Source organism: Nerophis ophidion, linkage group LG28, assembly GCF_033978795.1.
Source record: "Nerophis ophidion isolate RoL-2023_Sa linkage group LG28, RoL_Noph_v1.0, whole genome shotgun sequence".
Taxonomy (NCBI): Eukaryota; Metazoa; Chordata; class Actinopteri; order Syngnathiformes; family Syngnathidae; genus Nerophis; species Nerophis ophidion.
In genome coordinates, this window is record NC_084638.1 from 1,308,568 (window position 1) to 1,327,010 (window position 18,443).

At 39.2% G+C, this 18,443-nt stretch overlaps 1 protein-coding gene across 3 annotated transcripts in view; it reads right to left on the bottom strand.

The window, feature by feature from the left end:
* LOC133545012 (sodium channel protein type 4 subunit alpha B-like) overlaps positions 1-18,443 on the bottom strand; it is a 132,916-nt gene that overhangs the window by 20,951 nt on the left and 93,522 nt on the right. For 2 of the 3 annotated variants that reach the window (XR_009804707.1, XM_061890297.1), the window contains exons 15-21: positions 17,541-17,714; positions 17,093-17,449; positions 12,777-13,184; positions 10,708-10,825; positions 10,324-10,478; positions 2,786-2,959; positions 2,186-2,212 (exon numbers count right to left, since the gene is read on the bottom strand). Coding sequence is in view for 2 of the 3 variants with exons in the window: in XM_061890297.1 (XP_061746281.1) it covers positions 2,186-2,212; positions 2,786-2,959; positions 10,324-10,478; positions 10,708-10,825; positions 12,777-13,184; positions 17,093-17,449; positions 17,541-17,714 (1,413 nt within the window). In the remaining variant the exon portion in view is untranslated. The remainder of the gene's footprint in view (positions 1-2,185; positions 2,213-2,785; positions 2,960-10,323; positions 10,479-10,707; positions 10,826-12,776; positions 13,185-17,092; positions 17,450-17,540; positions 17,715-18,443) is intronic. The other variant, XM_061890298.1, reaches the window with a different exon arrangement.

Consider the following 18,443-nt stretch of genomic DNA (forward strand, 5'->3'; position numbering starts at 1 on the left):
ACAGCGCATTTGACTGCAAAAATTTTCGCTTAGCACAGAGTTACAGGGCACGTTTGCAAATATTCAAATCAGACATGCTAAGAAATTTAAAAAAAACAATCAGAAAATGAGTTCAACAATTTGGGCTGTATCTACTAAGATACGAAATAACAAGTGCTAGATAAATAGCATGTGCAAAAAAAAAACCTCTCGTTCTATTAGTGATTCATACTAGAAAAAAGCGCAAACGGCGCCTTTGACTGCAGAAATTTTGAGAAGACAACCTCCAAAAAAGCGTCGCACATTTAAGGGTGCGTTTGCAAATTTTTAAATCAGACATGCTAAGAAAGAAAAAAAAACAATTAAAACATGAGTTAAACACTTTGGGCTGTATCTACTAAGATACGAAATAACAAGTGCTAGCTACATAACATGTACAAACAAACAAACAAAAAAACACTCGTTCTATTAGTGATTCATACTCTAAAAAAGTGCAAACGGTGCATTTGACTGCAGAAATTTTGAGAAAAACAACCTCCAAAAAAGTGTCGCACATTTAAGGGTGCGTTTGCAAATTTTTAAATCAGACATGCTAAGAAATAAAAATAAAAAAACTATCACAACATGAGTTAAACACTTTGGGCTGTATCTACTAAGATACGAAATAACAAGTGCTAGCTAAATCGCATGTGCAAACTATAAAAAAAAAATGCTCGTTCTATTAGTGATTCATACTCGAAAAAAGCGCAAACGGCGCATTTGACTGCAAAAATTTTCGCTTGGCACAGAGTTACAGGGCGCGTTTGCAAATTTTTAAATCAGACATGCCAAGAAAGAAAAAAAAACAATCAGAAAATGAGTTCAACAATTTGGGCTGTATCTACTAAGATACAAAATAACAAGTACTAGCTACATAGCATGTGCAAAAAAAAAAAAAAATGCTCGTTCTATTAGTGATTTATACTCTAAAAAAGCGCAAACGGTGCATTTGACTGCAAAAATGTTCGCTTCGCACAGAGTTACAGGGCACGTTTGCAAATGTTCCAATCAGACATGCTAAGAAAGAAAAAAAAAACAATCATAAAATGAGTTCAACAATTTGGGCTGTATCTATTAAGATACGAAATAACAAAAGCTAGCTAAATCGCATGTGCAAACTAAAAAAAAAAAAAATGCTCGTTCTTTTACTGATTCACACTCTAAAAAAGCGCAAACAGCGCATTTGACTGCAAAAATTTTCGCTTCGCACAGAGTTACAGGGCACGTTTGCAAATGTTCCGATCAGACATGCTAGGAAAGAAAAAAAAACAATCATAAAATGAGTTCAACAATTTGGGCTGTATCTATTAAGATACGAAATAACAAGTGCTAGCTAAATAGCATGTGAAAAAAAAAATGCTTGTTCTATCAGTGATTCATACTCGAAAAAAGCGCAAACGGTGCATTTGACTGCAAAAATTTTCGCTTCGCACAGAGTTACAGGGCACGTTTGCAAATATTCCAATCAGACATGCTAAGAAATAAAAACAAAAACTATCAGAAAATGAGTTAAACAATTTGGGCTGTATCTACTAAGATACAAAATAACAAGTGCTAGCTAAATAGCATGTGCAAAAAAAACAAAAAAAATGCTCGTTCTATTAGTGATTCGTACTTTTTAAAAAAAAAGCAAAAACCGCGCCATTGACTGCGAAAAATTTGCAAAAAAAACCCCTCAAAAAGCACAGCTTGGCACATATATATACACACATTTATACATATACATGTATAAATATATACACATACTGCGATGAGGTGGCGACTTGTCCAGGGTGTACCCCGCCTTCGGTCCGATTGTAGCTTTACATGCAGTTGGCTTTTGGCCCTCGACCAATTTTTTAACCCAATGCGGCCCAGCGGTAACAAAACCAGTTTTGACACCCCTGGCGTATGCAAACAGTTTCAGTCTTGCTAAATCACATGACTAGATCTTCTGTAGATAAACCTTCAACTACGAGGCACGCCATTTGTTGCTGATACACAAAAACCAAAGTCCTCGATGCCAAATATCATGCAGAAGTGAGAAGATGCGAGACAGTGGCGTTTGCTATCACAACAAATTGTGGAAAAAGAAACACATTTTTGATGCGAATGCAGGTTTTTTTTTATGTTTTTTTTTAATATCCCGGAGTTGATACTCACCTGGGACTTGTTACCTACAACTTACCCTAACAATAGAGCGGTCTGTCGCCATCTGTGTGACACAGGTGCTCAAGTCAGGCCTCGGGCTATTTGCTCCACTGCACACTTTCTTTCTTTTTTTTTTAAGTAAATAAAGCCACTTTGGCTTTCGATGTGCACACAGAGATAAAGTAAATAAAGCCACACAGAGATAAAGTAAATAAAGCCACACAGAGATCAAGTAAAAAAGCCACTTTGGTTTTCTTTGTGCACACAGCGATAAAGTAAACAAAGCCACACAGAGATAAAGTAATAAAGCCACTTTGGCTTTCTATGTGCACACAGAGATAAAGTAAATAAAGCCACACAGAGATAAAGTAAATAAAGCCACAAAGAGATCAAGTAAAAAAGCCACTTTGGCTTTCTTTGTGCACACAGCGATAAAGTAAACAAAGCCACACAGAGATAAAGTAAATAAAGCCACTTTGGCTTTCTATGTGCACACAGAGATAAAGTCCTCAAATTACTTCAATATTGGTGCAATAGTCCAATTTCTGGAGAACATAAAGTGCAGAATTCTAACAAAATTCAACCCTGAGAAGAAATAGTCGGTGAAGTCCGACTTGAAATGTGTTTGTGTACTCACGTCCACGATGAGGAAGTCCAGCCAGCACCAGTAGTTGGTGAAGTACTTCTTGAAGCCGTACGCGATCCATTTGAGGAACATCTCCAGGACAAAGATGTAGGAGAAGACTTTGTCGGAGTACTCCAACATGACTTTGATGACTTTTCGCTTCTCGATGTAGATGTCCTCGAACGCCTGCAGGGGGAGGAAGACACACACAAACAGAAAATACGTCCTTATACTGTAAACCAATCTCATGTTGAGTATTAAAATGCAGATAGTTAACAGAAAAACACATTTTTATTACTGATTGTTCCTAGTTTCCATGGAATAAAAAATGCTCACTGCACTACGATACTTTTCACATCTAAATTTCTCGTACTTATTTCTGGTACGATCTCATTTTTTTACAGTATGCACACCTGGATGAACATTTTGGAGAGTAGGGTTGTGAGTCGATTCGATTTGATTCTTGGAGATAACGATTCGGTTTTTAGTCGATTCTCAATTCAAAATCCCTACTTTTTAAAGTAGGGATTTTGGTGTAAGACTACACATAGTCTTACACCATACACACTCTTGAGATTTTGTCACATATATACATATATACATAAATATACACATATATACATAAATATACATACATTTACACATATATACACATATATACATACATATACACATATATACATACATATGCATATATACATACATACACATATATACATACATATACATATACATATATACATACATATACACATATACATATATACATACATATACACATATATACATACATATACACATATATAAATACATATACACATATATACATACATATACACATATATAAATACATATACACATATATACATACATATATACATAAATATACACATATATACATAAATATACATACATTTACACATATATACACATATATACATACATATACACATATATACATACATATGCATATATACATACATATGCATATATACATACATATGCATATATACATACATATGCATATATACATACATATACACATACATATACATATATACATACATATACATATATACATACATATACATATATACATACATATACACACATATATATATATACATACATATACATATATACATACATACATACATATACATACATATATACATATATATACATATATACATATATACATATATATACATATATACATACATATACATACATATACATACATATATACATACATATACATACATATATATACATATACATATATACATACATATACACATATATACATAAATATACATATATACATACATATACACATATATACATAAATATACATATATACATACATATACACATATATACATATACATATATACATACATATACACATATATACATACATATACACATATATACATACATATACACATATATACATACATATACACATATACATGCATATACACATATACATGCATATACACATATACATACATATACACATATATATGCATATACACATATACATACATATACACATATATACATACATATACACATATATACATACATATACATATATACATACATATATACATACATACATATACACATATATACATACATATATACACATATATACATATACACATATATACATACATATATACATATATATACACATATACACATATATACATACATATATACATATATACACATATATACATACATATATACATATATATATACACATATATACATACATATATACATATATATATACACACATATATACATACATATACACATATATACATGTATACATACATACACATATAAATATATGTACATACGTACATAAGTATGATCCTGTAACTCAGGGGTCGGGAACCTTTTTGGTTGAGAGAGCCATGAAAGCCAAATATTTCAGAATGTATTTCCGTGAGTGCCGTATAAGACTGAATACAACTAAATGTGTGCATTTTTAAGTAAGACCAACATTTGCTTTGTGATCATGTTCTGTTTAGTTATGTCTGTTTTGTATTTGACTCCATTAGTTCCTGTTTTTGCACACCCTGGTTTGTTTTTGTTTCCATGACTGCCAATCAGTTCGCCTGTTTTCACGACTCACACACCTGATTCCCTTGAACTCATGTACCTGTAGTCAATCACCACGTCACTATTTAAGCCTGCAGTTGCCAGGCAGTCAGCGACATACTTACCCTCTATCACCTCCTACGCGCCTATGTTACCCATGCCGATGATCCATGCTCTTTCTCAGTCCAATTAAGTTTTTCATGCCATAGTTTGTAAGTTTTATTTTATGTTCATAGTTCTCCCTTTGTGCGAGTTTTAGTTTTCTTAGCCCAGTTTTTAACCTCCACTGAGAGCGCCTTTTGTTTATACCCTTTGTTTTTGTAATATTTATGAGTTAAGATTAAAGATGTCCTTACCTTCACGCCATGTCCGTTCCAATCGCTTTGCACCACAGGAAAACAAACCACACCATAGTCCAGGTCTTGGCAAGACCAACATAAGTCTCTTATTCTTTTTTAGGGTCCGCAGAGTCCTTTGCCATGGTCCAAGGACCCTATTGAAACTGCTGTGTTTTATTATTATTCCGCACCTACGCGCTGTAATTTGAGCCCCTTAACATGCTTCAAAACTCACCAAATTTGACACACATGTCGGTATAGCAAACTTTCCCAACATATTAAGCAACCAATCCCCGAAAATGAATATTGCGCTCTAGCGCCCCCTAGGAAAAAATTACAGACAAAACTGCATGTAACTTCTGTTAGGAATGTCATAGCGACATGAAACAAAAACTCCTATGTAGGTCTGACTTAGACCCAATTTTCATACACTCACCTCTTTCAGCAAAAATCTACAGGAAGTTGGCAAAAACCCCTTCAAAATAAAATTTTCGCAAAAAATACAATTTTTGCCTCTTCGCTGTGTAATTTGACCCCTTTAAAATGCTTCAAAAGTCACCAAACTTGGCGCACACATAAGGACTGGAGAATATTGCAATCTAATGAAAAAACCAAACCCCAAAACTCGAAATTGCGCTCTAGCGCTATTTTTGAATAAAACACTGAAAAAACTGCTCCTAGGAAGAAAACACAGACAAAACTGCTTGTAACTTCCGGTAAGAATGTCGGAGAAACATGAAACGAAAACCTCTATGTAGGTCTCGCTTAGACCTACATTTCATAGATTGACAACCCCCAACAAAAATTAACAGGAAGTTTACAATCCCCCCTTCAAAACAAAAGTTTTGTAAAAGCCGGTCACCTTTCTTCAAACATTATCTCCTCTGAGTGCATTTGTTGTTTTGGCTTCAAACTCGCACAGGAGAGAGATTGAACCCTTCTGATTGAAAGTATAGAACAGAGTTTTGATAAGTTCTCAGGTTTTGATTTTACGCGCCTTCAAAGAACCCCTGTGCAAAGTCTCCTAAAAAATGTCATTTTTGCCTCTTTGAGCTGTTATTTGACCCCCTTAAAATGCTTCTAAACCCACCAAACTTGACACACATCAGGTCTGGCAAAAAATTGCGATCTCATGAAAAAACCTAACCTCAAAATTGCGCTCTACCGCCCCCCCTAGGAATACAACACGGACAAACTGCTCCTAGGAAGAAAACACAGACAAAACTGCTTGTAACTTCCGGCAGGAATGTCAGAGAGACATGAAACAAAAAACTCTATGTAGGTCTCACTTAGACCTACATTTTAATAATTAACATATTTTAGCAAAAATCAACAGGAAGTTTGATATTTTCACTTCAATACAACAACTGCATTACTTTCACAATGCATTAGATTCTCAAAATAGTGGCTCCAAGGTGTCTTCTAACGCTTATCCGGCCGTGGGTCTCGGGGCAGCAGCCAAAGGTGGACCCGACCAACGCTGCTTGCAGCTTTAATTATAACATTGTTATTTTAAATTTAACCAATAATAAATGTTATACTTCTTACCATTAATGCGACATCTTGAACAGGTGCGATAGAAAACGGATGGTTGGATTAAAATGCATGAGAATGTTTTATAATTTGAACGTTATTTTTAACACTGTGATTACCATCGTAATTATTCATTACTTATCGTGTTAAGCAATGTCAGCTAAGATTTATCTGAGAGCCAGATGCAGTCATCAAAAGAGCCACAGGTTCCCTACCCCTGCTGTAACTACTTGGTATCCGATCGAATCGATACCTAAATTTATGGTATCGTCCAATAATAATGTCAAATATCCAACCACAGATAAAAATAAGTGATTATGACATGTTAACAGAAGTGTAAATAGAACACGTTTAAAATGGAAAATAAGCCGATTTTAACAGTAAATGAATAAGTGAATTGATCTTTTTTTTTTTTTTTACAGCTTGTCCTTTCTAATTTTGACAAAATAATGATAAATGACACAATGTGTTACTGCATACGATTAATTAGGACTAATTTGTTTGTTTACTTACAACTAAAAGACAAGTTGTCTTGTATGTTCACTATTTTATTTAAGGACAACATTGCAATACTAAAGTTACGTTTGTTACGGCTCACGCTCACGCTGAGCGCAGCACGCCCAAAGCAGCGACAAGCCTGCACTCAATGGCCAATCTGCACACCTGGTGTGATGAGGGCGAGCTAGATAAAAGAACAGTGGACCCATAGATCGGCGCTGGAACTTAATTTTTAATTGTACCGTAAGCGACTGCTTTATGCTCCATTATTGTTTCCTCTCCGTGGCTTGACTTATCCCTTGTCTTTTCCCTAGATCTCCATCTGTACTCTCACTGCCTCCTTCGTTCCTCGACTTCTCGCCCGTCCCTGGATTCTGACACCTCCCTCTCGCCCCTGATCGCCTGCCTGCCCCCTGGACTTCCTCGTATCTCGTTCAACACTTAGGTAACACACACTTCAGTTAAATTCTACACATAGTCTTACACCATACACACTTTTGAGATTTTGTCACACTTCATTTCCTTAGTTTATTAGTTAGTATTGTGTATTATTCCTATTATATATATTTAGTATATATATAATAAAATATGGAACATAAGATCCGCTGGTGTCTGTTTGCCGTCACCTCCCCTTTACTCAAGACCTTAACAATGTTTAATGTACCTTAATATTTATTGTTGAAATAAAGCCAATAATGCAATTTTTAGCTGTCACTTTTATTTAGAAAAGTATGGAAAGGTACCGGTACCAAAATATTGGTATCGGGACAACCCGACAAGGGACAATGAGAACATTTAGTAAATTTGCAATAATATTCTTACCAGGGGCTAGGAATATGTTAAAAATGTCTTTTTACACACGCTTATTCACGCAAAACGGGGACCCCACGCAGTAAAGGGGCAACCCTAGTACACATAATTCCCGCAGTACTTTTCCCTGGATCTCCGTCTATACTCTCACTGCCTCCTTCGTTCCTCGACTTCTCGTTCGCCCCTGGATTCTGACGCCTACCTCTCGCCCCTGATCGCCTGCCTGCCCCCTGGACTTCCTAGTATCTCGTTCAACACTTTGGTAACACACACTTCTCCCGTATTCCCGCAGTACTTTTCCCCGGATCTGCGTCTATACTCTGACTGCGTCTTTCGTTCCTCGACTTCTCGCTGGCCCTTGGATTCTGACGCCTACCTCTCGCCCCTGATCGCCTGCCTGCCCCCTGGACTTCCTCGTATCTCGTTCAACACTTTGGTAACAAACACTTCAGTTAAATTCTACACATAGTCTTACACCATACACACTCTTGAGATGTTGTCACACTTCATTTCCTTAGTTTATTAGTTAGTATTGTGTATTATTCCTATTATATATATTTAGTATATATATAATAAAATATGGAACATAAGATCCGCTGGTGTCTGTTTGCCGTCACCTCCCCTTTACTCAAGACCTTAACAATGTTTAATGTACCTTAATATTTATTGTTAAAATAAATAAATAGAAAAGTATGGAAAGGTATCGGGACAACCCGACAAGGGACAATGAGAACATTTGAGTAAATTTGCAATAATATTCTTACCAGGGGCTAGGAATATGTTAAAAATGTCTTTTTACACACGCCTATTCACGCAAAACGGGGACCCCACGCACGTAAAGGGGCAACCCTAGTACACATAATTCCCGCAGCACTTTTCCCTGGATCTCCGTCTGTACTCTCACTGCCTCCTTCATTCCTCGACTTCTCGCTCGCCCTTGGATTCTGACACCTCCCTCTTGCCCCTGATCGCCTGCCTGCTCCCTGGACTTCCTAGTATCTCGTTCAACACTTTGGTAACAAACACTTCAGTTAAATACTACACATAGTCTTACACCATACACACTCTTGAGATTTTGTCACACTTCATTTCCTTAGTTTATTAGTTAGTATTGTGTATTATTCCTATTATATATATTTAGTTTATGCATAATAAATTATGGAACATAAGAATCTCTGGTGTCTGTTTGCCGTCACCTCCCCTTTACTCAAGACCTTAACAATGTTTAATGTACCTTAATATTTATTGTTAAAATAAATAAATAGAAAAGTATGGAAAGGTATCGGGACAACCTGACAAGGGACAATGAGAATATTTTGAGTAAATTTGCAATAATATTCTTACCAGCGGCTAGGAATATGTTAAAAATGTCTTTTTACACACGCTTATTCACGCAAAACGGGGACCCCACTCACGTAAAGGGGCAACCCTAGTACACATAATTCCGGCAGTACTTTTCCCTGGATCTCCGTCTGTACTCTCACTGCCTCCTTCATTCCTCGACTTCTCGCTCGCCCTTGGATTCTGACGCCTCCCTCTTGCCCCTGATCGCCTGCCTGCCCCCTGGACTTCCTAGTATCTCGTTCAACACTTTGGTAACAAACACTTCAGTTAAATTCTACACATAGTCTTACACCATACACACTCTTGAGATTTTGTCACACTTCATTTCCTTAGTTTGTTAGTATTGTGTATTATTCCTATTATATATATTTAGTATATATATAATAAATTATGGAACATAAGAATCTCTGGTGTCTGTTTGCCGTCACCTCCCCTTTAGTCAAGACCTTAACAATGTTTAATGTACCTTAATATTTATTGTTAAAATAAATAAATAGAAAAGTATGGAAAGGTATCGGGACAACCTGACAAGGGACAATGAGAATATTTTGAGTAAATTTGCAATAATATTCTTACCAGCGGCTAGGAATATGTTAAAAATGCCTTTTTACACACGCTTATTCACGCAAAACGGGGACCCCAGGCACGTAAAGGGGCAACCCTAGTACACATAAATCTATAGTTTGCACACGCGCTCAAGCACTTGTTATTGGAATTATTTCCATTATTTCTGGGCTTTTGCAGACATTAAAATACAGGTAAAATTAAGATGAGGTAAAACACGGTCAGTACTGGACTAGTTGAAGGGTTCTCAACCGTGGGAGTGCAAACGGTCCTCAGGTTAAAGCCTGCAAAATACTTCTTTTGACTTTAAAAATATGCATATCAATAATGAAGATGCCGTACCAGAGCTCCACTGCTGAGCAGGATCATGAATATGATGAAGGTCTCAAACCAGCTGTGCTCCACTATCTGGTAGCAGGTCTTCCTCAGTCTCCACCAGGTCTGGCCTAGACCTTGGCTGATGTCCATGTCACAGCAGTGGCAATGCTTCAAGAAAACTGAGAAGAGTGAGAGCGAAAGGTTATCGTTTATATAATGGGACTTGACACAGTAAACACTAAAATAATGAACCCTGAGATTTAGGAGAGTCAATTGTATTATTATTGTATTGTTGTATTATTATGGTATTGATGTGTATTATTTTGTTGGATTGATTAAAAAAAGGGAAAAAATAGATCCCAACACACATATATATATATATATGTCAATTTTAATTTGTATACACACATTCCGGGAAGCATTCCTCTGGCTCCATACACTCCTCAGCCAGTTCCGACAAATTGTCCATCTCTTCACCAGGCTTCCGGAGATCCACGGTGCTGCCTTCTGACAGGCTGATCCTCTCCTAAACCACACAAAAGTTCAAAGGTTTTTTTTTAGTATGAATGGGTTTTCAAAGAAAGGCCGGAAACCAACATTGCATGCCCGTGACCTTAGATTCACTCAGGCGGTACTGCATCAAAAAGCGAAATCAGTGTGTGTAAAGGATATCACCACAAGGAACCCTTCAGAAAACCACTGTCAGTAACTACAGTTCGTCGCCACGTCTGTAAGTGCAAGTTAAAACTCTACTATGCAAAGCCAAAGCCATTTATCAACAACACCCGGAAACGCCGCCAAGAGTGATGATATATTTTTCAGCTCCATCGGCTTAACTTGTCCCACAATAACTCTATATTGGACGTTTATTTTTTTTTTATAACAATTCACCAGAAAAGAGCCAAAATAGGAGAGTATCTGGACAACAGCTCAGATAGAGGAATTTATTTTTAACATTTAAACCACTGACATCGTCAGTGACATCGTCCACCACCCAGAATGAAAACATCCCCACACATCTGTTAATCCTCCTCCATGGACCAGAAAGTCCCAAACAGATGGCCAAATACAAATATGGCGCTTAGCATTTCCCCCCCCCCCCCCCCCCCCCAGTTTATGCAAGGAAATGTCGACTTTAGTGAAGGTCAAAGCTCCATTTGGTGACATGTTCGTTAAAATAATTATTTATCACTCAACTCTTATCTTTAAAGGCTGTTGCTATAGTAGTTATCAATTGTCTGGTATCTACTGATCTGTATTTGGGATCTGCATGAATCCTGAAAAATTGGGCGTGTCCGCCATTTAGTCTGATAATCTTCTTATTTTGTCTGGTATCTACTGATCTGTATTTGGGATCTGCATAAATCCTGAAAAAATGTGCAGGCGTCCGCCTTTGTAGTCTGATAATCTTCTTATTTTCTCTGATATCTGCTGATCTGTATTTGGGATCTGCATAAATCCGGAAAAATTGCGCAAGTGTCCGCCTTTGTAGTCTGATAATCTTCTTATTTTCTCTGGTACCTGCTGATCTGTATTTGGGATCTGCTTGAATCCCGAAAAACTTTGCGCATCCGCCTTTGTAGTCTGATAATCTTCTTATTTTTTCTGGTACCTGCTGATCTGTATTTGGGATCTGCATAAATACTGAAAAATTACGCTGGTCCGCCTTTGTAGTCCGAAAATCTTCTCAATTTCTTTGGGACCTGCTGATCTGTATTTGGGATCTGCATACATCCTGAAAAATTGCGCAGGCGTCCGCCTTTGTAGTCTGATAATCTTCTTATTTTCTCTGGTACCTGCTGATCTGTATTTGGGATCTGCAAAAAAACTGAAAAATTACGCTGGTCCGCCTTTGTAATCCAAATCTTCTTATTTTCTCTAGTACCTGCTGATCTGTATTTAGGATCTGCATAAATCCTGAAAAATTACGCGGGTCTGCCTTTGTAGCCCGAAAATCTTCTCAATTTCTTTGGTGCCTGCTGATCTGTATTTCGGATCTGCATACATCCTGAAAAATTGCGCGCGTCCGCCTTTGTAGTCCAATAATCTTTTTTTGTCTGATACCTGCTGATCTGTATTTGGGATCTGCATGATTCCTGAAAAATTGCGCAGGCGTCTGCCTTTGTCGTCCGATACTCTGCTTACTTTCCTCTACCTTCTCGTTACGGTACGTTCATCGTCCGCTGTTGCCAATTCTAATATAAAGTAGTGTAAAGTTCTTACCTATATCCGTCGGTAAACTCCGCATGAAAGCGCTAAAACATACCGGTGTGGTGAGTTTACATTATCCACCCGAGGAACTTTAGTTAACAGAGAGTTCCGGTCGGATGGTTTTTCACGGGACACGTTGTTGTCGTTATAATAGCAAGCCACGGACGAGTAGATGCAGCTCATTGTTGATTTAAGTCAAGTCTGAATGTCATTAAAACAGTTAGCGCCATCTTTTAAACACATGATATGAATCAGACCCAACGTACTTTGTTGTCTTCATCCTCGGACGACTCGGAAATCTCCTCTTCCTCCATAAACTCCACGTCGGACTCCCCAGGCGCGATCGGAACAATGACGGTCAGGTTGGGGTTGGTCATGTAGCTGTCCTCCTCCGTTATGACGTACTTATCCCCGTAGCGCCCATAAACCCCGCCGTTGCTGTCCAGGTGATTGCCGACCAGCACGACGGCTTTGCGGCGCTCCTTGGTCCTCCTTTGCCGGCATTTCAAAGTGCGGTTGAAGAGGTCCACCACGCCCCTGGTCAGCCAGGAGACGCCCGAGTGGATGCGGGCGATGGCGATCTGGATGTTGTTCAAATCGCCGTCCTCGTCCGGGGCGGAGAGGTTGTCGGAGCTGAAAGAGCTGAGCAGCAAGGCCAGGAAGAGATTTAAAACCTGTGGGCGGAACAAAAATAATATTTAAGTGCCGTTAGAAACCTCATAACTGAAGGACACCCTCTTCAAAACATGACTTTTAACCACTTTGTTCTTCTAAAAAGGTATTGAGGACCGTTCAAAAATATCTGGTTTTTAACGCTTTGAAAGGGAACTGCTCTTATTTTGAAATTTGACCTAAAGTTTTATACACACTTTATTGCCAAAAGTATTCGACCACCCGCCTTGACTCACATATGAACTTGAAGTCCCAACCCATAGGGCTCAAATGATGTGGGTCCACCTTTTGCAGCTATTACAGCTTCAACTCTTCTGGGAAGGCTGTCCACAAGGTTGCGGAATGTGTGTTCACAGGAATTTTCCACCATTCTTCCAAAAGTGCATTGGTGAGGTTGGTCGAGAAGCCACTGGCTGTCAGTCTCCGTTCGAATTCATCCCAATAGGTGTTCTATCGGGTTCAGGTCAGGACTCTGTGCAGGCCAGTCAAGTTGATCTACACCAGACCATTATGGACCTTGCTTTGTCACTGTGCGTGACTTTGTTTAACGTGGGGAGACTGGTGCACAGACAGTCACCGCATGATCCTTGACAGAGTCGGGTCAGTGGCATGGAGTCCAAGACGACTGGGGACCCTTTTCTGCTGCTGTCTTCATTCGCCATCGCAGCCGTTGTGGTCGCTACTAAATCTACCGTCTTCCGCCTGCTCCGCTGTTGAGGTCTTCACCGTATCCCTGGCTAGGGGCAGTCAGGTATTAGGCCTTTGCCAAGGGCCACCTGGGGTAACAGTAGTAAAGGGGTAAACCTCTTAGTGCCCCAAGACCCCATAGAGGAGCCTCCACTGCCGGATACACTTTAACGTCATGCCCAGGACACTCTGTTGCAAGTCCTGTGGATTCTATGTAACATGTTTGTGTGTCCTATAGCTATTGAGTCATGCCCAGGACACTTGCTTTGGAAGAGGAAGGGGCCGGCTCCAAACGGTTCCCACAAGGTTGGGAGCATGGAATTGTCTGAAATGTTCATTCAAAGTTCCTTTCACTGGAACTAAAAGGGGCCAAGCCCAATTCCTGGAAAAAACCCCCCACCATAATTCCTCCTCCACCAAATTTCACAATACAGTCCGAAATGTACTGTTCTCCTGGCAACCTCCACACCCGGACTGGTCCATCGGATTGCCAGATGGAAAAGCGTGATTTACACCGCAGCATCCCACGCTTTGCGTTGGACTTGGTGGTGTATGGCTTAGATCCAGCTGCCCGGCCATGGAAACCCATTCCATGAAGCTCTCTGCGTACTGGAAGGTCACATGAAGTTTGGAACCCTGTAGCAACTGACTGTGCAGAAAGTCGGCGATCCGCTGACCCCGCTCTGTCAGTTTACGTGGCCTACCACTCGGCGGCTGAGTTGCTGTTGTTCCCAAAATCTTCCATTTTCTTATAATAAAGTTGACTTTGGAATATTTAGGAGCGAGGAAATTTCACGACTGGATTTGTTGCCCCCTATGACAGTTCTACGCTGGAAATCACTGAGAGCGGCCCATTTTTTCACAAATGTTTGTGGACACAGTCTCCATGCCTAAGTGCTTGATTTTACACACCTGGTGGTTAGGACAAGTGATTAGGACACCTGTTTCTGATCATTTGGATGAGCGGCCAAATACTTTTGGTAATACGGTGTATGTCGATCGAGAGGGGGTGTGATGTTTATATGTTGTCAATATTCAGTGTTTTATCGTTCGTAGTTAATATAGTAAATCCCACTTTCTGTGCATTCTGGGTGTCTAATTCTGTAAAAAAACGTAAAATTTCATACATTTTTTTTTTAAGGTGGTCTGTCATAACGTTTTTAGCATTCAATCAGACATTATTGTGTGGTTTTGTATTCCGAAAAATCAAAAAAATACCGGCCTCCAGACCCATTTTTCTCTCTACACCGTGGCAAAATAATAGCCCAGTCCAGGTATATGCCATCAACAGGCTGATTGATTATTTCATCCTCATTTTTTTGCTTTTCTTATCTTGTGGAAAAAAAGGTTAAGGGAACCCTGCCCTACATGTGTTAGAATAATTATGTGTATATTATCACACAACTTTTATGCTTAAGGGCCGTTGCTATAGTTATTATCAATTGTGCTGAAGTGGTATTTTTCTTTGTCTGTGCAGTCTCATATCAGTGTCTGTGTCCTGCTGACTGCCAAGGCCGGACAGCGCCGTGACGCAGACAGAGCAGAGACAAGGCGATATCACCAGCGTCAACACATTTGCATTTCTTGTATAATCATATATTGTGTCTAACTGGAGCTGTGGAGATGACCCCCTTCCCTCATTGCTGTAACCAGGGACCTCCCAAATAAATAGAGGAAGCACGTGGGCTAGACTTTAGAGCGAAGTTTGGATCCGTAACTAGAGTACAGCCCAAATAACGTCTCTCCTCAATTGAGCAAAATTGAACCCTGTCTCTGCATGATTCCTTGCTTCTGGTCTGTTTTAATAGATGTCATCAGTGTTTGAACCTCATAACATGATATTTTGCTTCTGGGGCTTTCAGGTCTTCCGACCCCAAAGTTTCCAAGCGTCCAACTTCAGAGTAATCTTGTCCACGAGCTTAGAGAGCAGCGGCAGGGAAAATGTGATGTGCACAGTTGTTGCACAAGGATCAGATCTAGCCAGCGAGCTAGTCGGAGAGGAGCATGAGCCGTTGATTAGTGACGAACGCCCTTTGGCCTTCTGGGTAATCCTTTGGGTAAACAGCTCCCCCGCCATTGGAAGTTGTTTCTGTTCTCTGTACAAGGAAAATGGTTGCGATCTTCGCCCTAATAGGAGAATTAATTCGATATAGAGGTATCACATCCTGATGAGCATGCTCGAGAAAACATATTGTTGCGCCCTAAAAAGTGTTAATACTGTAAGTATTGTACTTACTATGCACCAGCTGTTTGAGTTCAACAAGCATCCTAATAGAAAGAGCCATGTAAAATCGCAAATGCTAAATCGGTAGCATGTCAATGGCAAAGCCAATGTATATTAGCATCAAGCTAGTACTTTTTTGGAATAGTGGAGCGTTTTGTTTTTTTTGTCAAATTGTATCTCGCAACATTACCTAGAGGTAGTTCGGCTGACTTGGTGCTGCCGAAGAGCGAAGAGCTGGTCAAAAAATTTTTCTCGAAGTGTCAAATGATCAAGATTTTTTGGTCAAAAAGTCTGGATTTTTTTTGTAAGCGTCAAAAAGTTGGAAATTTGTCCGAAAAAGTATGGATTTTTTTTAAGTGTCAAAAGTCTGGATTTTTTGTAAGTGTCAAAAAATCTGAATTTTTTTCTGTTGAAAAGTCTGGATTTTATCTAAGTGTCAAAAATTGTGTATTTTTTGTTAGTGCCAAAAAGTCAGGATTTTTTTCCAAGTGTCAAATAGTCGGAAATTAGTTTGTCAAAAAGTCCGAATTTTTTCTCACTATCAAAAAGTCTGGATTTTTTTCCTCAGTGTCAAAAAGTCTGGATTCTTTTCTAAGTGTCAAAAAGTCGGAAATTTGTTTGTCAACAAGCGGGGAATTTTCTGGTACAAAAAAAATCTGGATTCAGTCGAAAATTAGCTGCCCCGTCGAAAAAAGCTACCAGTTGCATAAATTGATAGCGCCGCCTATCGAGTCAGAAAAAGACTACCTTAAGTTTCAAAACAGCGATTTGGATATCGAACAACAAATAAGGATTAGGGTTCATTTGTTATTTGACAGAGGTATCAATCCTGGCACCATTGGGATTTACGGGAAACTGCGGCCGGTCTGACCGGTGGGATTCGGATCGGGTACCCATCCCTACCCGTCGCAGACTTTGCGAGTTGAGCCGGGGTCCAGTTTTCCCGTGACCCTGAACAGGACGGACGTAATCTGGGGGCAGCACAGAGGGTTGACTCACCACCAAGTTCCCAATGACCATGACCAGCATGAACACCAGGATACAGAGCGGTTGCCCGGCAACTTCCATACAATCCCACATGGTTTCAATCCACTCGCCACACAGCACTCTGAACACAATCAGGAAGGAGTGAAAGAAGTCCTTCATGTGCCAGCGAGGAAGCTGACAGTTATGAGAGATCTTGCACACACAGTCCTGGTAGTTCTTGCCGAAGAGCTGCATGCCGACCACGGCGAAGATGAAGACGATGATGGCCAACACCAGCGTCAGGTTTCCCAGAGCGCCCACTGAGTTGCCAATGATTTTAATCAGCGTATTGAGGGTGGGCCAAGACTTGGCCAGTTTGAAGACTCGCAACTGCGGAAGACCAGGACAGGGAGGGCATTAGAACCGCATACCAAGGTGGTCTCAAACGGGTACGCTACTTAAGTGGGATTGAAAGAGTTACCAGTCTGAAGGAGCGCAGAACCGATAGCCCCTCCACGTTGGAGAGACCCAACTCCATCAGACTGAGGCAGACAATGACTCCGTCAAAGATGTTCCAGCCCTGTTGGAAGTAATAGTACGGGTCCATGGCGACCAGCTTCAGGACCATCTCGGCCGTAAAGATCCCAGTGAAAACCTGGACAACCAAACAGAAACAACCATGGGCCAATTAAAGCAGGTGTTGAAAGAGCCATATCGGACCAAAAATACGAAAAAACATTTCTGTCTGGAGCCGCCCAAAAATTTGACGAAAAAATTTCCAACTTTTTGACACTTGGAAAAAAATTCCGACTTTTGGACACTTTGAAAAAATCTTGTTTTTTTGAAGAAAAAATGTCAGACTTTTGACACTTGGAAAAAATCCAGACTTTTTGACACTTTGAAAAAATTCGGACTTTTTGACAAACTAATTTCCGACTGACACTTACAAAAAAATCCCGACTTTTTGACACTAAGAAAAAATCCACACTTTTTGACAAAAAAATTCTGACTTTACACTTAGAAAAAATCCAGACTTTTCAACAAGAAAAAAAATCTGACTTTTTGACAGTTAGAAAAATTCCGACTTTTTGACAATTAATTTCCGACTATTTAACACTTGGAAAAAAATCCAGACTTTTTGACACTGAGAAAAAAATCCACACTTTTTGACAAAAAATGTCAGACTTTTTGACACTGAAAAAATCCAGACTTTTTGACACTTTGAAAAAATCCAGACTTTTCAACAAGAAAAAAATTCAGAATTTTTGACAAAAAAATTCCCAACTTTTTGACACTTAGAAAAAATTCCGACATTTTGACACTCAGAAAAAATCCATACTTTTTGACAAAAAAAATCCCAACTTTTTGACACTGAAAAAATCCC